At 44.1% G+C, this 25,010-nt stretch overlaps 1 protein-coding gene across 1 annotated transcript in view; it reads right to left on the bottom strand.

Moving 5' to 3' along the window:
- Positions 1-22,332: 22,332 nt before the first annotated feature.
- Positions 22,333-25,010, bottom strand: part of CUNH2orf80 (chromosome unknown C2orf80 homolog) — an 11,053-nt gene continuing 8,375 nt past the window's right edge. The window contains exons 6-7 of the mRNA XM_044432156.1: positions 23,690-23,777; positions 22,333-22,406 (exon numbers count right to left, since the gene is read on the bottom strand). Coding sequence (XP_044288091.1) covers positions 22,333-22,406; positions 23,690-23,777 — 162 coding nt within the window. The remainder of the gene's footprint in view (positions 22,407-23,689; positions 23,778-25,010) is intronic.

Below are 25,010 nucleotides of genomic sequence, written 5' to 3'. Positions count from 1 at the left end.
ATTCTGCAAGTTGTTGCTCCCTTCATCCTTGATGTTTGCGTATATTACAGAATATATCATCATTCTTCTGTTCACTTGCTACTGTTATACTTTTCCTTGTTTTATTTATTTATGTATTTCATTTTACTTCTATGCTGTTCTCTGGGTAGCTTACAGATCCCGAAACAGCAAATAAAATACAGTCAATAAAACAGATAAAGGCAATAAAATTAATAAAGCATTAAATGTATCTCAGCATAATAACGTCCATATATGCTCACCTGCACCTTGAGATCTGCGGGAGAGGCCCTTCTCCGGGAACCCTCCGTGAAGGAAATTAGGAGGGTGAGTGCTCGGAGGAGGGCTTTCTCTGCGGTGGCGCCCATTCTATGGAATGCGCTCACCAGAGAGGTCCGCCTGGCGCCATCGTTATTTGTTTTTCGGTGCCAGGCGAAGACCTTTTTATTCAACTGTCATTTTAATTGTTAATAGTATTTATTCATTTTATTCTTTGGCCAGGGCGACTTAATTTATACTGTTAATTTATATTATTTTATGGAAGTTTATTTATAGATGGGAGCCGCCCCGAGGCTTTGGCAAATGGGGCGGCATAGAAGTCTCCTAAATAAATAAATAAATAAATAAATAATAAAAAGTATGCAAAGACATGTACAAGACATATCCAAATATAACCAAAATATTTTAAACAATCACAAATTAAGTAAATAATCATCAAAAAAATGCAATTTAAATTAACCAAATGCTTGCTGGACCAAAAAAGTTTTACCTTGTGCCTAAAAGAAAGCAAGGTTGGTGCCAGCCATATGTCCCTGGGGAGTGAATTCCAAGGTCCTACAGAGGCTACCCCCCTCCTAGCCCTTTCCCCCTTATCTGCCTCATTAACCTAAACTTATGCAAAAGTACCATGTCCAAACAAGGGTTGGCAATTTAATGCATTGTTTATAGAATTCTTAAAAGAACAATAGAAATTGTGCTTTTTTAAACTGCAAACTTCCTCAAAGAACCACAATCCCCCAAAGTTGCAATATGCATTAAGGCATATTGGTTATACCAACTCGTCCAAAAGTATACCTGTCCCCACACCTTGGAGCCCAAGGCCTGGATGCTAGTTTCGATGCATAACAATATATGTCTGGTGGTTCTTCTCTCTCTTTATTTCTTGATGGCTTCCCTGTGGTATGGGCAATTCAGAACAGGTCCAGGTAAAAGGTTCCTTATCACTTTCCTCCATGACAGGCTTCATGGGTTGAACACCTTTCCACACACCTACAACCTGTGCTGAAAGAGCCATACTGGCTGCTGGTTTCCTGCATTGTTACTGCCATATAAAGCCCCAAAAAGCTTAGGGCGGGGTTACCTAAAAGATCACCTTCCACTAAGAAGATTCAGTTGATCATGAGACGCTTGAAGATTTTTAGGTATGGCATATGCTGCTGAGCATCACTGGTTGGCCACTTGGCAACAGGATTTCCCTGTCATGTGGCCCACCCTTTAGGATGAAATCTGTGATAAGAAGCATATGCATTTGATGTTTATTTTTTTTAAAAATGGCTTTCCCAGGGAAACATTTTATTTACAATATCATTGCATTTTATAGTGTTTTATTGTTTCAGAATTTATTGTAAATTAGTTTTGGAATTTTTAATATGGGAAGCAGTATATAAATATTTGAAATAAATAAATGCAGACAAGAGAAGAAAAGGTGACTTATTACTTTACCAATGCAGTAACTTAAGCTACATTTCTTACCACAGACTCTTCAAATGAAATGGGTAGAAACAGGTTTGGCAAGTCATTGTTTGAGCTACAGTGCATTTGCTATTTTTATGTGCAGTATCCCAGATGGATAAATATTTAAGAGCACCAGGTACAGAAGGTAGGGTGCCCACTTAGGAATCATTCAAACAGGGACAGGGGACAAAAATGAAGAATTTGCATGTGCCACTTTTTATGTCTAGCCACAAATTAAAAATAATTATTCTAATTCAAATAGAGTACATCTCATTGTGACCAGATGACCTGTTTGGCTTCTCCATCTGTTATCCAGGTGCTGCTGATGGGCAATTTCAAATCTCAGACCCTTCTGATGGTCCCACATCTTTATGCTAGATGAAGAGTGAACAGCCCTTGGAAGACCAGATGCCTTCAATGTAGAGGACTTCCCTCTGTAAAAGCCTGGATTCATGGTCACACTGAAGCAGAGTGCACAATTGGGATGCTTCTTCTAAGATCTTGTGTGGCAACTGCAGTTTTTAGAAGTGTGTGCACATGTGTGTGTGTATTTATCAATTTGTTTTAAATTGTACTGCCTTTTTGGTTGATTAATGACATAGTCCTATAAATGTCTATACAGAAGTAAGTCATTTTGAGTTCAAAGGAGCTTAACCCCAGGTTAGTGGGTACAGGATTGCACCCTGAAAAGTTTTGTAATTGAATCTAACAGAGAGATCAGGGTTTGTAGTCAAACCAAATACACAATTGGGATACAATCCTATATCCAATTCCCATTAATTCAGTGGGAATTACTTGTGGCTAGTCATGTAAACTAGTCATTAGAGGGACTGCAGGTGGCGCAGTGGTTTAAACCAGTGTGCTGCTGGGCTGGTAGATTGAAAGGTCACCGGTTTGAATCTGTACAACAGAGTGAGTTCCCATTGCTCCATCCCAGCTCCTGCCAACCTTGCCGTTTGGAAGCATGCAAATGAAAGTAGATAAAAAGGTACCACTTCGGTGGACAGGTAACAGCGTTCCGTGCACTTTGGTGTTTAGTCGTGCCGGCCACATGACCACGGAGACTGTCTGTGGACAAACACTGGCTCCCTCGGCTAGGAAACGGACATGAGCACCACCCCCTAGAGTCGGGCATGACTGGACTTAATGTCAAGGAGAAACCTTTACCTTTTAGTCATGTATAGGATGGTACTGTTAAAGTATTTTCCTGTATTTCCCCTACCTGGTACCCTACAGATGCTTTAGACAATAATTGGTTATGTTGGCTGGGAATACTGAGCAACTAGACTAAAACATCTGGAAGGCACTAGTTGGGCTGGGATAGCTCCTAAGATGGCAGTTGTGGGAGGCACTTTATAAGTAAATAACAATAGTGTGTATTACAAATAGGGCTTATTTACTGATTATCTGCATTGGGTTTCTGGTGGTCAGGAAGAAAGATGGCCTGGTTGCAGAATCTGGAGGATTCTTGCTTTGTTAGGACAGATTTCCATTCCCCCCCCCCCCTTCACAGTCTGTATGGAGCTTTGAGAAAAGCCAGCAGTAAATATCAGGGGAGTGGAATTTCTAGCAGGAACAGAAAGTGAGGAGGAAAAGACAGAGGCGGAATGTTAGAGAGACAGGGGAGAAGAGTTGGAATTGGAAATGCAGTTGGGCTTTGTTGCAAGAAAGAGCCACAGTAATTATGTTCTTTTCTGCGTAAATCATATTTCCCCAGACAGCCTTCATTTATTTGTTAAACTTGTTAATCACTTACTGTTCCTAAATGGATAACAATCAACACAACATTGCAAAATAAAAAGAAGATAAAATAATACATAATTTAAAATGTTAAAAACATTTACGGCACCATAACCAATAGCCCAGGGTGGCGACAAGGATGCTTCATAGGTCAAGGAAAGCTGATGTGAACAAATGTCTTTTCAATAAGTGATTACAGCTGGCTGCTGGCTCTGCCTCTCAGGCTTCTTGCAAGAGAGCATTGCAAGCAAATGTGCTACCACTGGGAAGGCCTGTCTGCATGCCCCTATCAGGGACTTTACACTGACTACTAGTAAGTCAGGACCTCGTCAAAAGTTTGCAGGAGTTGACCAGGTATATGTGGTCCACCAGGTGACCTGATCCCAAGTTGATGCAAGCTTTATATGTCAACAGCAGGACCTGGTACACGACTTAGTAGCTTTCTGCTTGCATTTCCCGCATCTATCACTCCAAAGCCCTCCTGTGGAGGAAGACTGTAATTCTGAAACGGGCTCTTGGAGACAGAGGGGAAAAAACCACCTAGTGGAATTCAGTGCTCGAGTAATTACCTTTCTTTTAACGTCCTGTATAAGCTACATTTTCTTTCCCCTTTTGATGAGTTGTTCCCATCTGTTCCCTTATGCCAGCAGGCTCCATCTTTCCCAAGCCACTTAGCTCAGGTCCTTTTAAACAAGGAGATTGTCTTTGACTGAGCCGTTCCTGGCATGGCTTCGCATCAGAGGAGCGGTCAGGCAGTGGGCATAGTTCATTCCCACTGCAAGGACACCCTGGCCACCCCAAGCAAACATTCACCTACATAGAAAGAGGGCCGGCTATTCTTCTGCTAATGGGATTGGCACAGTTTAGAGCAGTCTGCTAGGACATTGTCTGTGACCACAGCAAGAGAAACATTATTCAAAGGCCATTCAGCCCCCAAAAGAAGCTGCAGAGCAGAGTAATTATCAGAGGCTCTCCATTAACGAGGGCATCTCTGCTCTTTGTCTGTGTTGCTTTACTAAAACCCACTAATAGGGTTTGTGGGGGTGGGGAATGGCCCACTAATAGCTCCAAACAAAATTCTTTTTCTCGCTCCCCCCACCTCATCCCCTCCTTGTTAGGAGAAGAGGCTTTATGAAAACTGACAGCAAAGCCATAAGTTACCATACCACATAATTGTCTTTTGGGAAAACTTTGTGTGAACCCAAAAGCTTTCAAGCCCCAAACCTTCAGTACCTCTCGGACATCTCCATGCCCCCTGCCTTGCGCCTTCACATGTCAGTGTTTCTCAGCTCTCTTCTGTTTGCTTGTTTGAATCGCAAAGCATCTTGTATCCAGCATTTCCCAGAGAGTCAGGGAGGTGGGGGAGAGAAGGGTCAATGGGCCTGTCATCAGCTTCCATTCTCCTCATGGCCCTCTGGGAAGGGAGGCGATGCAAGGCAGTGGACAGTGCAGAATTTTGAAAAGGAGAACATTGCTTCTCCAGTCAGGGGCTGCATCTTCTGGACTGAAGAACCCTTCACCCCAAGCACTTCCAAATGTTACGGCTGCATGTAGGCTTCTTGCTGGAGATGGGAGGCGCTCTGCACATGCTCACCTTCGTTGTTTTTTTAAAATTCTGGAACTGAACCCCAGCACTGAAGCAGATCAAGAGAGGAAGCACTCAAAACTCTATTAGGAGAGTATTGCCTTCTTGTCTCAGATAGAAAATGACTTCTAGGCCACCTTTAAGGGTGAAACCCTCTTGGTTCCTAACAGATTCCTTGTATATTGCCAGTAGAAATTCAAGGATGGCAGCATTCACTCTCTGAGAAAAACTTAGGCGTCTAGAGCTTCCGCCTGTCATACAGTTAACAAACAGCACAGAACTCCATTCCAGAGAAAAGGTGGCAACCTGAAAACAATAATTCAAGTCTCATATTTTCATAATGATTGGTGTGTTGGCAGTGACAGCTAATTTCTCATAGGGTGACTGAGTTTAACTATTGTACAGAAGAGGAAACATAGAAAAAGAGTGAGTCAGAAGGGGTCTCCCGGGCCATCTAGTCTGACCCCTGGCTCCAGCCGGCTCCGCTCACGACATGCCCACCATGTGCATCTCCAGCCTATCCTTGAACACCCACACCGATGGGGCCTCAACCACCTCTCGTGGAAGCCCATTCCACACCCTCGGGGTCCTGACTGTCAGGAAGTACTTTCTGGCATCCAAAATGAACCTTGGTTCCCTGAGCTTGGCTCCACTGGAGCGCGTCCTGCCTTCCTCTGCAGGGGAGAACAGGTCTCTACCCATCTCCGTGTGACATGGTAGAGTTGCAAGGGGCCAAGGAGGCCATCGGGTCCAACCCCCTTCTGGACCACACCACTTGCACCACACCACTCAGATGACTCAGCTAGGAAAGGTTTCTCTCATCACATCACACGACAGGCCACATTTTCTGTAATTCCCTCCTCAAAAGAGGACCGTTTCTCCCTTTTTTTGCATTTGGTCCTCTTTCAGAAAAAGAGAAAAGGAGTGATCAAATGAATGCTGCAGGATTCCAAATATTTAAGTGTTTTCCCCTTTCCTCATTTCTGAACCATAACAGGAATGTGCTTGTGCATCAAGGGCCAGCATGGCACAGTGTTTAGAGGACTGGACTGGGATTCAGGAAATCCAAATTCTAGATTCCACTCCGCCATGAATCCCACTGGTGATTTTGGGCCCGTCGTTGACTCTCAGCCTAGCCTACATGGCAGGGTTGTTGTGCGGATAGAACACAGAGAGGAGGAGAACCTTGTAATCCATCTTGGGCTTACAATGCAATGCAATGATAATAATAGGCTTTAATATATTAGTAGCAACAATGATTATTTTATTGGATGTTGACCGGCTAGAAGGTGCTTGCTTGAATGAGCATTGATGGTTTGTGTTGACTGATGGCTACTAGCTACTGAGCGCACACACACACCATTCACTGGATAGGCCCTCTGGAAGATGTTAATGGAAAGTGGAGGCCTGAATTGTGCAGCTGCTCTCAAGAGGAAACCCAGACAGGGTGCAAAGCCCACATTCTTTGCTGTTGAGAAGATGCTGCTGCTTTTAAGCCTGGCCCTGCTTGTCTGTGAAGCTGTGTGCTTCTTCATATTCAGCTCGTATATTTCTAAATAAATATCAGAATGGCCACACAATAATACCAAAACGAAGACACTGAACAGAGATCCTTTCTGCTGTTCTTCCCTCCGAAGAAAACTGAAGCTGCCAAAAGGCAGCCCAGGTACTTCCAATCACTCAGAGAAATGCAAAGCACAGAAGACTGTAATGTTAAGCTGAAGATCTTACAGTCAGTTACTTAAATATTATTTGTGTATCTCACAACGCACATACCATTGCCAGGAAAGAAAAACAACTCCCTGAAGACACAAACTGGTGGAATGTCTTGCCCAGACTTTGCAGGGCTCTGCCTGAGAATCTATAAGAACTGTGCCAAAAGTTCATTAAATGTTACACAAAACAGAGTGGATTTGTTTTTCTTTTTGCCCCTATTGCTTTTCTTCACTGAGACCTGGCAAAAGGAACCAGCGCCAGGGAATGCCGTTTTGCCAATCAGCAATGTGTTTGTTTGCAAGCTGTTGTGAATGAGTGAATGAATTCAATATTGGATAGGAAAAGGCCATTAAGCTTTGCAGGGGTTTTTAGTAAACACATGCTTACCAGCGTTGTCCCTGTACTTTCTCAACTTTTGTCTAGTCACACAATGTGCAGCAGATTTATTATTGATGTTCCTTGCTCCACTGACATTGTTTGCATACTTACATGCAACTCTTCTCTTATTCCTACATGTCCACCATGTGTCTTTCAGAGCTATAGATCCAAGAACCTTCGCTAAAATGAGGCAAGAAGGCTGGTGTTACAATAAATTTGTAGGGCCTGGTGCTTCCAGAAGACAACCACACTGGTAGATGTGGATGGCAGCTTTGGATTTCAAAAATACTTTCTTCTTTCTGAACAGGCAGTGACCAAATTTGACAGATCAGTGCCTGATGGGACCAGAACAACAAAGTCCAGAGAAGGGGGGAAGGAGCAGTTTCCAGTTAGGTTGCACTTTTACTGCCCCTTAAAAGCAGAATAATTGTGCAAGTTTCTTAGTTGCAGTATTTATTGTCCTTCATTCACAGAATGGTCCTTCATTCACAGAAATTTGTGAGTCCTTTTCTCAGTGTCCTGATTCTTCAGTGACTCTTCTGAGTTTTCCAGCTATTTTATGGCTTTTTAGAAATAGAACAATGGAAGTGCAGTATTTTTTTCCTATCATGAAAGGTAGCTCTAGAAAAGGACTGTGTATTTTTTTCAGTTGCACCTTACCACAGTGCCACCCTGTGGTTGTTTAGTGAAACATACAGGAAAGCAGAAAAAAGAACCGCCCAGAAAAAAGCCCAAGCGAAAAGGCTCATACTGTATTCTGCAATGAAAATAGAAGAAGTCATCTTGGGAAAGCCACAAGATAAATGCCCCATGCAGGGAAGCCCTAAAGAACAAGTCTAATTTCCATCTGTATGTTTCTGTTTTTGTTATTCCACTTCTGTTCTTATTCTGTGGATAAGTGCAAGGTCTTGCACTTGGGCCATAGGAATGGGTGTCATAAGTACAGGTTAGGTGACAAGCGGCTGGAGAGCAGCACTTGTGAAAGGGACCTCGGGGTACTGGTTGACTGCAGGCTAAACATGAGTCAGCAGAGTGATACAGTGGTTAAGAGGGCGAATGCCACCCTTGGCTGCATAGCCAGAAGTGTGGCTTCTAGATCGAGAGAGGTATTACTACCACTCTATACGACTCTGGTGCGCCCACAGCTGGAGTATTGTGCTCAGTTTTGGGCCCCTCGTTACAGGAAGGATATAGCCAGGTTAGAGTCAGTGCAGCCTAGGGCCACAGAGTTGGTGGCCGGTTTGCAGGGGATGCCGTATGAGGCGAGACTGAGGGAACTGGGTCTCTTCTGCCTGGAGAAGAGGAGACTCAGAGGGGATATGTTGGCGACATACAGGTATGTGAGGGGATGCCACACGGAGGTGGGAAGAGACCTGTTCTCCCCTGTAGAGGAAGGCAGGACACGCTCCAATGGAGCAAAGCTCAGGGAGCCAAGGTTCCATTTGGATGCCAGGAGGCACTTTCTGACAGGACCCTGAGGGTGTGGAATGGGCTTCCCCGGGAAGTGGTTGAGGCCCCATCAGTGTGGGTGTTCAAAGGTAGGCTGGACATGTGCATGGTGGGCATGTCGTGAGTGGAGCCGGCTGGTGCCAGAGGTCAGACTAGATGGCCCGGGAGACCCCTTCTGACTCGCTCTGTTTCTATGTTTCTATGTACTTTTGAAGTTATCTAATTGTAAAATAGAGCAAGCTCTCACTCTTTCATTTCCTTATCATAGACTGGGCCATCACATTGAAATATCAGTTTCAATGGTGGGTAACTTCTTGGGGTTGGGGGGCCTTGATCCCACATCTTGAATGAAAAGTGGGATTTTGGAAGGGAGAAAGTGAGTCAAAGTGAACCTGGTTTGTTTGTGAAGTGAAGCATGCCCCCAAATCGCTTCTGAGGACTGTGGTGTGGTATCTTTAGACTGGAGACTTTCAAGGGAACTTCTTGACTATATTGAAATGGTGATTTAAAACTCAATTAAAATATTTTTAAAATAGGCAGCATCTGATAATTCCCTCCTTACTGGCTGTCACCTAAATGTGATGCACATCCCAAGGTCCCTTCTGCTGTCACAGGCGAATCATTGTTGCATACCTGCTTTGTACAGGACAGAGAACCAATCAAAATGAAAGTAAGAATAATTCCGTGCCAAATTTTGACAGGACAGGGACTTGGAAAATGTAATTATTAGAACTCTTCAAATAGTAAAATGCATACATTACATAAAAACCCAGTTGCAGATAACAGGAGCCACAAGAGCTTCAATAGATTAATAACTCTATCCACAGGCGTTCATCAGGGGGTTGATATTTAGTTATCATGATCTTAAAGACTTAAAGATCAGGACTCCTCATAGCATTCAGGGGGCCACTGAATAATTTTGATTCCTAGATCTGAGCTCAGAGACGAAACACTAACCTCAGAGCTGAGCATCTGCACTCCAGCCCCACCCTCTGCTTTCACTGCCAGTGCAGAAAAAAACAGCACCAGCTCTCTTGGAGGCCAGAGAGTAGGTAAGTGGGAGTTTGGAGGGCAAGGAGGAGACAAGATTGGGCCTGCCAGGATATCATGCACCCTGGTGGTGCTTGGATCTCCTTTCTGCGCACTCCTAAGTGCCTTCCTCAGACAGCTGAAAAGGGCTTTTTAGCTGAAATGCAAAACAACAGGTGCCAGGAGGTGAAGTTTGCCTCCTCTGCTACTGCCACTCTGCATGGAATGCTGATAAGCCTCCAAGTTACCAGATGGCTGCCTTTCCATATCTGTTCCATATCATAACATGCTGGTGGTTTTCTCTAGGAACTTCGTTGTATTAAAAGGTGTCAGATTTTTTTGGGGGGGGGCATGTGCTCTTTTTTGCTTAGTTATTTTTTCTGCTAACAATGTTCCCAAAGTAGCTAACAGATCTGCAGATTCTTTTGCAATCAGCAGGTGAGGTGCTGCCTTCATAAAAGGCAGCATCTTATGTTGTCTTCCTGCTGATTAGGTCTGTATGGACAAGAGGGCTCTCCTGAGGATCAGCTCATTCCCCTTTCTTCCACCTCTGTCAGCAGCCAAGCTTTGACCCTCAGGAAACTCAGCCCCTCTTTTCACCCAGTGACAGTTCAATGCATGCATATGTTCAAAGGAACATACCAAGTCAGAGAACTGATCCGTAAAAAGTCCTCCCCTGCCTGGTGCCCTCCAAATAGGTCAGACTGTGACTCCCATACTTCCCAGCTGTTCTGCAATGACCTCCAGCCATTTTCCAGGGTTTCAGGCAGGAGTCTCACTCAGACGTGCCAGGAGATGCTGGGGCTCAGAGTAGGGGCCAGCTCTCCATCAGCCTGCCTTGCACTCTCCTCACCAGCACAAATGTAGTGCTGCCCTCTGGTGGGTATGATGAGCAAGAGGCTTTCTTTCTAACTTGGGAGCTGCAGAGAAGGGCAGGGGTTCTCCTGTAGCTGCATGGACGCCCAATCTCTCCCCGTCTCCAAGTAAAGCCAGGTGTTGTTTGTCAGCAGCACGGCTAAGGTGCCTGGTCTGCCTTGACAATGCAGGGCCAAGCGGGCAAACTGCCCCCCACACAACTTCCTTGCTATGAACAGGAACGGCCAGCCCCCAGGTGCGGCAGGTTATGGCATGCAAGGGCAGCACAGACACATGACTCTGGGTCTTCAGGGGGATGCGGCTAGTCCAATCTTGGACTATATTTCAGTGGTCTGAAGATGTTAATGTTCTTGCTATGTTTGAACATGTCTCTTGAAGCCATAAATTTAATTTAAATACTTATCTAGATGTGTGGACTGCTTAAATGAAGGTATGGTCTTGAAACAGAAGTGTGGATTCTTTTTGTTTTCCTTTTATTAATAAAGTTGTGGACAGTTATTGTGAGTGGATATGCTTTTATGTAATGCTCTTTCTTTTTTCCTTTCATGGCTGTTCCCACCCCCTTTTTGTTGTTATATTGCAAATGGGAAAAAAAAGGTATAGATGGGCAAAGGCAAACGCTTACATACCAATTAGCAGGAGTGTGTATGTGAGAGAGAGATCATTTTTTAAACCCCTTGGGATTTCCCCACACATTCAGTTTGCGTTATAGCCTTTGCAGAGCTGCCAATTTCTTTCATACATCTCTCTCTCAGAAACCAATCCATACTACCTTTCTTTCAGTGTCCTAACAAAATCAGGGAAGGCAATTCACGCTGTGTCCTGCTGCATATCATGATTAGATGGATGGTTGCAACACAGCATTATGCCAGCCAATCTGGGATGAAAACTGACAAAAAGCAGAGTGCTGCATGTCCAAATGTACTCCACACCTGGCTGCCAGCAACCTTCTGTGCCTCTTTGTTGTGTGGTATCTTCAGGCTGGAGGCTTTCAAGGGTACCTTTATCCCTCTGATTACAAAATTAGTGTTGGTTTAATGAGATCTTTCCTTTTATTTGCGTCTTCGCCTCGCTTTCTTTCTTCCTTTTGATGGTGTAGCCATTTGCTCTTATCTGTCTCCATGGTGATGCGCCTCTTCCCATGCCCGCCTCCCCCCACCCTGACCTTGGCTTGAGATGCTGTGGGGATTTGGGCTGCTTGCTTAAAACCCTCTAAAGTAATGTGTGGAAACAAATTGGTATTGTAAATAGATCTAGTCTTCAAAGGAAGATGAGTTTCCATAATGGCCTCTCCCTCGTTGCTTGGAACTGTTTTACTGTCATTACTGTGGTAGGTTCCTCCATAAACATAGAAGCCATGTAGCACACCATGCACACAAGTTCTATTAGCGTCTTCTGAAATCTTGCTTCAGATCCCAGGGTCAGCGATGTGGGATGCATGTCAGGCTGTAGGGTTCCAGTAGGGTTCTCACTGCCAATCCCATGAATTTCCTTGACCTTCTTCACCTCTTCTTTGTGCTTCCTTCACTTGAGGCTTTGCCACATGAGGCCTTTAATCCACCACTTTGTCAAGGCTTCTGCTTCCAGATTCTTTGCAGGATTGAGACCAGGTCTTTCAGATGTGCATTTTCCCCTGCTTGTGCCTTCCTAAACTTTTCATTACCGAACCACAAGGTGGTGCTGTGGGATAGAGCATTATGGAAAGGGACCACCACCACCACCACCACCACCACCACCACTTCTTCGGGTGTGTTATCCAGATAATTCTTCCCTTTCCTTGATTTAAAATTAGCTGTGGGATGATTGATTTCATTTTTAAATATGGAAAAGAAAAACTATTAAAAAGGTAGAAAGTCCTTTCCTTAAAAATGTATTACAAATCTAGAACAAGTATAAGGAAAAAAATTATGCCATCAATCTCCCCATTATGCCCAATTACTGAATTAGAAGGGTTTCATTAAACTTAAGCAAGAGACTGGGGGAAATAATATGGAATACACAAAAAATTAGATTAAAAGATTGGTTGGAAAACTGAATAAAATTGGGAGATAAAAGCAATATTGAGTAAGAAGAAAATAACCTGGTATAATGTGATTCAGTTAGAAAGTTGGACTAGAAAATGGATAAGGAAAAGATGTACAGAGATTACAACATTTGAAAAGATGATTACAGATAAGGAAAAACAAGAATATGAAGATGAAAAAATACTAAGTAAAATTAATATTATTAGAAGAACAGGAGAAATATGATTCACTTAAAAGCAGCATGGGAAACAGATTTGGGAAAGAATATTAATAATGAAGATTGGGAAAATATTTAGAAGAAGAGGATATTAAAATGTATGTCTGTAAGAATAAAGGAACATTTTTACAAGATTATATGGAAGTGGTATTTAACTGGTGAAGTTGAATTGTATAGATAACAAATAGTCCAATTTACATTGGAGATGTGATCATGAAGTGGTTACATATTTCCATATGTGGTGGGAATGTGAATATATAATGAAATTTTGGAAACAGGTTTTTAAGAGTGCAGTAAAATGCTAAGTTTAAATATAAATATTGCATTACTTTCAGTATTTGATTAAAAATGGAACTGGAATAATAAAGAATTAATAACACATTTAATAACTTCATCAAGATTAATTATAACTAGGAATTGAAAAGTAAAATATGATTACCAATTGCGTGGTTGGTATAGAGAAGTTTGGAACATAGCTATTAATAGCAAATTATCTGAGATTAAAGTAAGAAAAGGGCATATGAAGAAACATAACTTTAATGATATTTGAGGTATATTTTTTGAGTATGTTTTTTAAAAGGGGAAAGGATTTGAGCCTTTGAAAGAATAATTAGAATTTTGGAAGGGGGGAATGTCCTAAAATGTTTAAAGGAGGTTTTTAAAAATTATTTATAACATGTATCATTGGTCCGGGCATTGCATTATAAGAATAATTTAAATTGTATAATTAGTTTTATAAGTTTCCATTTTAGATGTAAGGGTTTTCTTTGCTGGTATTTTAGATTGAAAAATTAATAAAATATTTTTAAAAATAGCTGCGAAAAAGGTCATAAGGAACAAGAGAAGACCTGGAGGAGGGGGATGCTATGAAAAGCACGCACAAACTACCATGAGAGAGAGAGAGAGAGAGAGAATTTTTGAGAGAGCTGCCCATATCAGCAAGTGTTTCAGTAACCTCTAGTGTCCACAGTAGAAATTACAGGCAATAGCAAGGGACCCAGAATTAACTGCTTGCTTTTGACAGGACACTCTGGCTTAAGCCACACTGACTTGGATAATGGGAGGTATAGTCTGGAGGACGGCAGGTTGGTGGAGGCTAATTTAGCTTTACATGAACAAGATTTGGCTTTGTGTGTTCTCCGGACCAACTCTGACACATCCACAAGAAGTGTGCAGGCATGCACTTCCTGGTTTAAGGTAACAGGAGCTTCTTGTTAGGACTGAACTGGGCCTCAGGTTAGTTTAGAACACATCATCAACAGCAGTTTTATCATAGCTGCAAACTATTTACAGTTTGCCCTTTTCAGCCATGATTGCTTATTTGTGTCATTTGTAGAGATCCCCAGCACCTTGTCTGATATATTGTGCTGCTCTTGAACAGCTGTGTGGACAAGGGGACCATGGTAGCTCAGAGCAAAGGGATACTGATGCTAACATGCAAGCTGCTAGCACCTGCATGGCCTGCATATCCCCTGGTGTAACAAAATTAAGAGGAAGTGCTGTTGTGTGGCAAACACCGGGGACCTCAGATATACACAGATGTCATCCTGATCTCCAAACTGCTACCTTACTCCAGCAATTCATTAGGGTAGCATACACTGGCCAGTCTAAAGCCATGGCAGGAAATGTGGTCAAATTCTGCGGAATTGTAACCTCCAGATAGCAGATCACAACCCCTCCAAGTGAGTCCTTCCTGGCCTCTCTTGTTCAGGGCACGTCTACATGTTTGTTCCTCAGAAGTGTGGCATCTGTCCTGCTTCATCAACCAACCCAAATCCATTCAAGACTCCAGGTGTCTCAGGAAGATTTCTGCTCATCCGAGGATTGTATGTTTTATTTAGCACCATTCTGCATCCCATTCAGTTGCACTCTTGGCCTAAATCTTGTAGAGGCCCTGAAGCAGACTCTTTCAGAGGAGAGTTTTTCACAGAACCCAGCCTATGCAGATACTTGGTTGCTTTGCTCTAATATTCTCACAGAGACCAACTGGTATGCTGACTGTTCCTTGCAGCCCATTCCTAAACATTTTCTCAGGCTGAACCCACATTTCTAGGGCCCGGCTGTCTGCTCTGCTAGCCTGATCTGGCAGCCTTGCATACCCACACAGATCTCCAGCCTTGCACCCAGTGAAGCACCCACTACTGCATCCAGGCAATGTCCTTTTCAATGGTGCTGCCGAATCTACACTTGGTGCACAGCTACAATACTTGGGGCTGCAGGGACTCTTGCAAGCACAGTAAATTGTGTTTACTCCCTCAGAGTGGAAGGAAGCAATAGGTCTGTTAAGGGTTGTTGGCTTGAAGCTGGATGGTTTCTCCTTCCTGCAGCTGAGCTAAGAGTCAAGGGTGTCGTGCTAGTCTTTTGTGGCATCTTGAGGCGGCTTCAACCAAATCGGAAGGCTTCTCTTTAAAAAGCTGGGAAAATGTCTGGAAAACATGGAAGACTCCAGACAGATGATGCTGTGAAAAGAAGTCCATGAGTGAGGAATCGCAAGTGCATGGGAAATCCCACGAGCTCAGTGCATAATCTGCCATGTGTGCACTGTGCCTCTGCCTAAAACCCTTTCTGTGATTTCTGTGTCTGTCTGCATGTACACAGATGTACATTTGCAGGCACATCCTATCAAGGGGCCATGGAAACAGAAACCATGATTTGTTTAACCCAGGTTGCAGATGCTTCCAATTTTCTCCTGATCAGAGGAGAAGAGGGGGAGCGTGGGTTCATATAATACTGAACCATGCCTCAGCCAGCAGCATCTGAGCAATAATGGCTGAACAAAGTATGGCATGTTGCTACCATGTCCCAGTTTACAAAGTTGATTCACTTGAAGGATTGTAAACAACAAAAAAGAGAACCCTTTTAGTGTCCATTAGCACTTTTATATATTAAATATCTGAATCAAAGATCTCACACATAAATTATAACAATTTTTTCACAGTTGTTTTATTTATTGGTTATATATGGGATTGATGGAATATGGCAGTCTATCTTAGTGCAACTGTTAGTTTCTTTTTCTGTATTCTGGTTAGTTTGTAAAAGAGTATGTCCATACTGTGATGAGGATATATATTAGTTTTGTATTTTCTGTAGATTTATTAAAAATAAATAGTACGATAATAGAAGTTTAAATGAGAGCTTCACAAATGTCAATTAAAACTTGAAATCATACCCAGGCAAAGTTTTAGCTACTGATAGGCCCCTGGAAGCCTCGACACTGTAGACACTTGAGTGCTGAGCAGATAAAAAACAGATGCAAATAAACAGCTCTGGTGGTTCTTAATATGTTTGGAAGCTAATCTTGAGTCCTAAATTATGGTTAGTGGAACACATGATTCAGTAGGAAGGCAGAACTGAGCCAGAATGTAATCCAGTTGACCAAAACGCTTGAACTCCTGTCACACAACTCACTAACAGAGCTATCAAAGCAGGCAGAAATCTTACATATTGGTTAGCACGGCACCCCAAATATTAGCCCAGTTCAGGCATTTTGAAATTGTATTTACAGAGGCTATAGGGGACATATGTACCAACTCCTTTCCCTCCATCCCTGACCTTCTGCATTGGGTAGGGTGGCTGAAGGGAGATTGTAAGCTTGTTTGGTCTGAACATGAGTTCAGTCCTTCCTGCAGTCAGGAATCCTGACTGTGCAAACATGCTTACAATACCCCTTCCGACCTCTCCATTCAGTGCCACAAGATTAGGGGGTGGTGTGGAAAAGGCAGCACACATAAGTCCCTCCATGAACAACTTTCAGATTTCCTGAATAGGGATATTTGGAATGCTAGATTTAACTTCTCAGCTAGATGGTTCCTGGAGTACAGCCTCTTCCCTAGATCTTAATTGCCTGCAGGGTCCACATGGGATTGATTGAGCTGTTGGGTATCACTTTCAATTAAACTGTAGCTTTTTAAATTCACAGCAAATGTGAAACTTTCATGGTTCTAAATGTCACAGGATGTTAGCCTTGCAATCCATAAAGAGAAGTCAGAAATCTGAAACAGAAAAGAGCACCAATGAGAAAATCACCTTTTTAATATTTTTGCTTAATAGTAAAACTCTCTTTTTCTTTGTAAAGCTTGCTGAAAAATAATGCTTTTGTACACAAATTGTCCTCAAATGCCAGAAAAGGATAGCATAATTATACAACTGGACATAAGGCAATCTAGTTATATAACAATGGCATAATTGTCTGCATCAACAGATGCACAATTTAAACAATGCTTAAAGTTGGAACCTTTGGTGTGTGCAAGGTAAGAATCAAAGGGTGTCAGCAACCTTCTATTCACTGCAATCCACAAACAAGAAATCCATTTCCTCTGAACAGGGGCAGTAAATGGGAAGTCAGTATTTCATTTGTCATACATGCCCCTGAGCTTTGCTTAGAAAGGCAGAAGACACAGTAGACTATAAAGAAATAAATGATAAACAGAAGCCTTGGGTTATAACGACCCAGATTCACAGATATCAATGGGACTTAATGGGGCTGGAATTACCAACCAGTTTGACATAGCTACTTCTGCCAAATAACATCTAGAGACATTTATGAAAACCAGTAGGATATCCCAAAGTTATTTTGCCCCTACCCTCAGTTTTGGCATACAGCTCCCAACATTCCAGACCATTGTCCATGCTGGCTGGGGCTGATGGGGTTTGCAGTCCAAAAAACTGGAGGACACCAGGCTGTGTAAGGCTGCTGTTGCCACCCTGCTCACCCCGCAAGCCAAGACACAGGTATGGAACTCTTTAACCCCCTTCTCTTTCATGTGACCAGGAACAGGGGCTTTGGTAATGCCACCCCTCCCCACCACTCCAACATGCCCATCAGCAGCTCATTTCCTTCAGCTATTGCATTGGTTCATGCACAAGGGTAAGAAGCTGAGGCCCAGCAAAGGCACCTTTGTTGCCCTTCTCACTGAAGGGAAGGAGAGGAGCAAAACCCTTTCCTCTGCTGCTGGCGATGTGCATGGAATTTGGAAAACGTGGTTCCTCATCAAAAGGGGTCTTTTCCTCAGCTACAGGAAGTGGGGTAATGAAGCCCTTTCCTGTGCCTCAGTTAGAAGAGGAAAGAACTGAAATGCACATGAAGCAAGTGCTGGGCGGGCTGGCTGGGACCCCAAGGCCAATAGCCGCCTCCTCTAATTGTACAGACTTGGCTACCCTGCTGCTCAAACGGACACAGTGTGGCCTTGCAGGCTCTGTACAGGGCCTGTATTAGGGATGGCATTTTTAATGCTGAACTTATTAACATTTATTATAGTTATAGTCTACCTTTTTTCCTGCAAGGAACCCATGGCAGCTGACCTCCTACTCCTCTTGCTCCCCTCCATTTTATCCTCACAACAATCTTGGCTGAGGGTTGCTGACTTCATGGTCACTAGAATCCAGGTCACTACCCTCCAGCCACTATGCCACACTGACATTTGGTTTGTACATGGAAGTTGAGTTATGAGGGTTTGGTTTCTACATCCTCCTGCCTGTTTTCGCCTGGATTATTTTTCGTTTCACAGAGAAACAGAAGATTTTACAAAATGATCTAGATGGAATAGAGGCTTGCCGTCAGTGCCATTTTTGCCAGGGAGAATGGCGAGACAGCATCAGAAGAGAAAAGGGCACTGGGTGAAGGAATGCGGAGCGGAGACATGTTGCCAGGTGGTGGCCCTGGAGGAGGGCTTCCTCCTGAGCCAGGCCAAGGACAAGAAGCATGAGGAGGAGGAGCAGTTTCAGGTAGCAAGTCAAACAGCAGAAAGGAGATCTGATGTTGCTGCAGCAGAGAAAACACCATCAGAAGTCAGACAGAGATCTCCACCAAGGAGCAAGAGGGTGATGGATGTGCTTTGTGGGGGGAAGGGAGTAAGAGTAGCGATGGGTGCCCAACTGTCTCTTCTTCATGATGGAGTGGGACCAGATCAGGCCCTGGTGACTTTCAAGGAGGTCGGCGTGTGCTTCACGGAGGAGGAGTGGGCCCTGCTGGATCCTGGCCAGAGGGCCCAGCACAGCCAGATCATGGAGGAGAATCGTGGGATTCTGGCCTCTCTCGTAGGTGACTGGTGGAAGGTGGAGAAGAAGAGGGAACCTTATCAGATGTCAGTGAAAAGAAACAAATGTAAAAACAGCACAGAGCAAAGGAGAAAAATTGAACCAAATCAGCATAGGAGGAATAATTCCTTTGCTTCTCAGGGTCATGGCATCCATGATATTCCATTGCAAAAAGACATCTGTAAAAGGGGGGAAAAGTGCCCTGGACCTAGGAAAAATTCCCATTCTGAATTAAACATTGAACTTCATTCCAAAATACAGACATTGAGGAAAACATATGAATTCAAGGACTGTGGAAAGAGCTTCAGTCAGAAGGTAATTCTCACTGAACATCAAAGAAGTCACCCAGAGGAAAAACATTGAATTGTTTAGGACATGGAAAGAGCTTCAGTCAGAATAAACATGTTAGTTCTCATCAAAGAATTCACAGAGGTAGGAAAAAATCTGACCATTTTCTGGAGTATGGGAAGAGCTTAATTCACAAGATTCTCACCCAACATGAAAGAAATGGCACTGGGGAGAAACCATTTCATTGCATGCATTGTGGAAAGAGCTTCAGTCAGAAGAAATGTCTCATATGTTGTCAAAGAACTCACACAAGGGAGAAACCATATCAATGCTTGGAATGTGGAAAGAGCTTCAGTGAGAAGGCAACTCTCACTCAGCCTCAAAGAACTCATACAGGAGAGAGACCCTATCATTGCCTGGAGTGTGGAAAGAACTTCAGGCAGCAGAAACATCTCACTTGTCATCAAAGAATTCACACAGGGGAGAAACCCTTTCATTGTTTGGAGTGTGGAAAAAACTTCAGTCGGAAGATAGTTCTCATCTCTCATCAACAAACACACACAGGGGAGAAACCATATCATTGTTTAGAGTGTGGAAAGAGCTTCATTTAGAGGACAACTCTCAGTAGACATGAAAGAACTCACATGGGGTGGGGGGAACCATATCAATGTTCTCAGTTGGGAAACTGCTTCAGTCAGAAGATAACTCTCATTTGCCATCAAAGAACTCACAGGGGGATGGGGGGAGAAACCCTATCATTGTTTAGAATGTGGGAAGAGCTTCAGTGATAAGAGATCTCTTTCTTGTCATTTAAGAACATGTGGCAATTACAGTGCCTTCATGCATGATTAATATAGGACAAAGGCTAAGTTCATGCCACCTGGAAATTCCACTGCAGTCATAATTTAAACTGCATTTGCTCAGAAATATCACAGGCCTCATTGGATTTACTCTGCTTTACGTCAGTTTAGGAACACAGTACTGCATTAGAGCAGAATTATAGTCTGTCTCAACAGGGTATCCATCCCCAGAGTGTTTGTTGGTTAACATGAAATGAGCAGTCAGGTGCTGAGCCCTTTCCATCTGCAAATTCCCTCCACACACCAGCCCTTCACTCCATCTTGGAAACTGGCTGAAGGAGAAGGCCATTTGCAGAGAAGATTTGGCCAGCACAGAAAGGATGACGCCTTAACAGCATGCCACCAAGTCTCCCCAGCAAATGCGGCTGGCCCACTCTGCTCCTTGCAGTAGAATCTAAAGACAAACATAACATGGAGGACCCCAGGCTTGCTCTGTAATGGGTGGGTTTACACAACATGGCAATCCGCACCACATCACAAACTGGGTGGTGTGGACTCTTTGCTCAGGGGTCCACTATGTGCCTGAGATAAAAAGGCAGAGTTGGAGTCTTTGCCCCAGCTCACCTAAGTCCTTCTGCAGGTGTCCCAGGGAATGCTACAGGAGTGCCACAGTTCCTCCCTGTCCTTGCTTCTGCAAGAAGCCCAGAGGGATTGCAGCAGAGGCAGGGAGAAGAGAGCTGGGGTCACTGTCCCCCGTTAGCAAGGTGGTGGCAGCCACCTGCTCTGCCTGCCATGATGCAGGGCAAAGGGGCATGCTGTCATGGCAGGCAGCGAGGGGCCGTGGTCAATGCTGCGTGCTGCTGTGGGGGGCAAAAGGATTCACTGCAGCAGCAGAGCAGTAATCCCTGCTGCCCGTCAGCAGAGCAATTGCTGCTCTATGCTGCCACCACAGGCCAGTGGGAGGCCCGTGTTACACCGCAGAACATAAAATAAGCCTGATGTTTTCAAATCATGCAGCCAAGGTTTGGTCTAAACTAGTACTCATCACGATCAAGCCCACCCCTCCCCAACCTGGTGCTCTCCAGATATTTTCTGGTCAAGAGCCATACCATCTGATGCTAATGGGAGCTGACAATCAAAGCATCTTGGGGGCACCAGGTTGAAGAAAGTTGGCCCAATTCAGTTTTCAGTGCCAGCCCTGGTACATGTGAAAGAATCATAAAGTACCTCTGAGCATCTGCAGAATGCCACTTCCTCATTACCTAAATAATAATAACCAGCCCATGTAATACTTTTGGGATTAGGCAAAAGTATTTCCAGATAGACTGTATGACACTTAGCCAGACTAGAGTCCTAGCACCTCACTCCTAAGAAATTGAACCCAAATTTAGTAGCAAGGTAACATCCTATGTATTCTTCTTGCTCATGGTGACCTAATTCTTGCATACATCTTTGGGGAGAAACAACAAGTTTCAATTATGCAGGGACAGTATGAAGAATTATACCATGTTCCACAAGTTCCTCACAACTACAAAAAATGTGGTTCTGTCTACCAGGATTATTCTACCATCATTTTACCACAGAAGACAATTTTGTAAAGAGATATTGATACTGTGTAAAATCATCCATATGTTATTTATCAAATATGTTTAAATTTGACAGAGCTACATGGAAAGAAGACCCAGTTGCCTCTTTACTTGTTTTATCAGTGGAACAATTAGCATAAGAGACAATGTCTACCTGAAATAGGGATGAATATTATGACATATCCTGCCACCCGTTGATGTTTTACTTGTTACTGTAATATACCCAGAGATTATAAATGCTATAATTTCTCACAACTCTCTCAAGCTTTCATACAGGATATATTAACTGCTGTGACCAGAATCCCTCAGAAGGACTGGAGAACTAATGGGAGTCATAGGCAAGTAGGACATCCCCAGCCAAAATGACTGTATTCACTACATGGCTATGCCTATTTTTATCAAGAGAAGAGCAATTTGTGCCATGTGCTGGAATCTGGAGGCATTGTTGGAATGGCAAGTGATGGAGCAGGAATTCTACCAGTCCGTCTACAAACAGCTTTAGGATCCAAGTGCATAGCAGAGATGGGGAGCTGAACCATCTGTAGGAATGCCTGAAGCAAAAAGAGGCCAGATGTGTACTCATGGACTAGTCCGTTCCCTGGGAGCAGAGAAATCTGTTGGTAAGTGTCAAGACTCTGCCACTGATTTTAGCTCCTGTTTGCAATCCTGTTTACAGAGACTTGGATGCAAATTCAACTGCTACACATGAAGAGGAACAGGATGCATGCCATTGGATGCTTTGCCTGGACTAGCCCTTCTGATGAGAATTATTAGCGAAGTCTGCACTCATTTGACTGAAAGAAACAGAAAGTACAAACCCCAGATGAAACAAAAATTCAGGATGTCACTTTCCTGAAAATAAAGGTTTTGGTTCTTTCTAATTGGTGTTGTTTCTTTTTGTTGAGCTGCTGGTGGCTTTTCGGTTTGCCGCTGCCCGGTGGAACTTGACACCTTAGAACAGAGAACAGAGGATAGGGTTTCTTTCTCTCTCTCTCATCACCATACTTTAAATTGGATTACATGTCCTGCCAGAACCCCTGAAATGTTCCACCAGAATTCTAAACCCAATGTAGGTGAAATGTTTTGTTGGAATTCTATACCCATCTTTTCCTGCTCAACTTCACTACTGCAAAAGTCTCCCCATTATCATTGCCAAGAATTTCATGGTGGTCAGAAATAAGAAGATGATTCCAAGAATCTGCAGATTTTGACTGGCAATGAACCTGCTCTCTTCCGCAGAGTGAAGGGACAGGGATTTTGTCTGAAACTGTGCCAATATGAAATGAAATGCAGTCCAATGTGACTAGGCTGAGAAGGGAGCCCCCTCTGTTGTGTTGAGACACCTCTTGAGTAGGGAGCTTAGGTGAAAGACCTTTATGCCTCTGGCCAGAGATTGCCTTGATCTTCTCCATGACAAAAGAGTTTCCCTGCTTTACTGGGAAACAAGTCTGGGGTGTGTGGGCACACTGGTACTGATGCTATCCTTCTGCTCATGCCAAACCTCTTTCTGTCTCCAGGAATCCCAAAACATGCCATTCACATAGGCCAGCGATGGATGGCTGACATATTGAGTGACAGGTGAGCCCATGTGTGGGACCTTCAGCAGCAGAAAGTGCCACAGGCTCTTTAGGGCTTGGAGTTCACCAGTGGATGGAGGGACTGAGATTCACAAGCCTGGTATAAACTTTGTTTCTCTTTCTTTCACTCCCTCTCAAAATTGCCCATCAAAACAACTTGCAGCTAGTGACGTCCTTGGAGTTGGCAGGCAGCTTGAGTATCTGTCTATTTATCATGAATATATGATGTCTGGAGATACTAAATTTGCAATAGCCCAAACTCATACAGAAAGATATGATAGCATTTCTCCAGAAGGTAAATGCAATCCACATTCCACAACTACAACCTCACAGTTCATCCTATCAGTCCACATTTATTTATTTATTTATTTATTAGAACATTTCTATGCCGCCCCTTGCTGAAGCCTCGGGGCGGCTCACAACATGCCCGAGCGATGGTCTCCGCTTCATTTCCAGATATTAAAATCCTAGCCATTGTGGGGTAGGAGGCAGAATATTTTCATCTTAGCTTGCTATGTTCCAGTATCCTACTATTTATGGTGAGGAATTATAGATAAGGGGTTTTTCTCTGCTAGCAAAACTTTAGGAAAACATCCAGTCTTCAGATTTCCTCCCAACCTACCCCTCAGGAGATACTTGAAAGGGACATCCACTTACTTTGCTTCCAGGCATATTCTGCAGCTTGTGGAGCTGTCAACATGGCAAAGGGATGCAGGGAGAGATTAGAAGGGTGAATCCAGTGGCCCTGTGAGTTAAATGAATTCACACATAACCTGATACCTTTCTTTTGTCTCATATGACTGGATCATATAGGGGGCCGCTGCAGGAGACGCAAGGGCCAGGGCACGGCCGCCCACCAGCACCGGAAAGGTACGGCGGTGGGTGATTGTTGTTGGGGACTCCCTGGTGAGGGGCACTGAGCCAGCGGTGTGCCGCCCCAACCTGGAGACAAGGGAGGTTTGCTGCCTGCCAGGCGCACACATCTGGCATGTGATGGACAGAGTGGAGTGTCTTGTTCGCTCCAGGGGTCACCAGCCGCTCCTGGTGATCCATGTGGGCACGAATGATGTGGCCAGGCAGGGTGTGGTTGGGACCACCAGGGACTTTGAGGCCTTGGGGAAGAAACTCAGGGAGCTGAAGGCCCAAGTGGCCTTCTCATCAATCTTACCGGTCCAGGGATTTGGGCCAGGAAGGGACAGGAGGGCCTCCGAGGTGAACGACTGGCTTAGGGTGTGGTGCCAGAAGGAACACTTCGGGTTCCTTGACCACGGCACTCGTTTTCTTGCCAATGGACTTCTGGCAAGAGATGGGTTACACCTCACGAGGATGGGGAAAAGGTCCTTTGGAGATGCTCTAGCGAGCTTCGTCCAGAAGACTTTAAACTGAGCCCGGGGGGGGGGTTCAGGCCCCCCAGGAATGTGTCTGCACTGGACAAGGGTGGGGGGGAGGATCAGGGCTCTGGGAGCAGGGTTTTAGAGATACTGCAGGGACTGACAGGACTACAGAGAGGGGCCAGATATTAGGGAGGATGGGAGGAAGGAGGAGGCTGGGAACTCCAAGGAAAGGAAGCGGTGGGAAGGAGTTGAGGTACATGTACACCAATGCTAGGAGCATGGGTAATAAGCAAGAAGAGCTTGAAGCTCTCCTGGAAATAGGAGGGTATGATCTGGTGGGAACCACAGAAACTTGGTGGGATGAAAGGCAAGTCTGGAATGTTAACATAGAAGGGTATCACCTTTTTAGAAAGGACAGAAAGCGAAAGAGGAGTGGGGGGCGTGGCTTTATACATCAGGGAAGGGATAGGATGCAGTGAGATAGAATGCAGCACAGATGGGGATTCAGTAGAGGAAGTCTGGGTGAAACTAAAGGGTTTTGACAGGGAAAGAGACCTGACAGTGGGGGTATGTTATCGCCCTCCAGGTCAACTTGAGACCCTGGATGATGTCCTGACAGGCCAGATTCTAAGGATATCTGGGGG

This window comes from Varanus komodoensis, unplaced genomic scaffold (assembly GCF_004798865.1).
Source record: "Varanus komodoensis strain SLA01 unplaced genomic scaffold, ASM479886v1 scaffold23, whole genome shotgun sequence".
Classification (NCBI taxonomy): Eukaryota; Metazoa; Chordata; class Lepidosauria; order Squamata; family Varanidae; genus Varanus; species Varanus komodoensis.
This window is presented reverse-complemented; position numbering and strand designations above follow the sequence as displayed.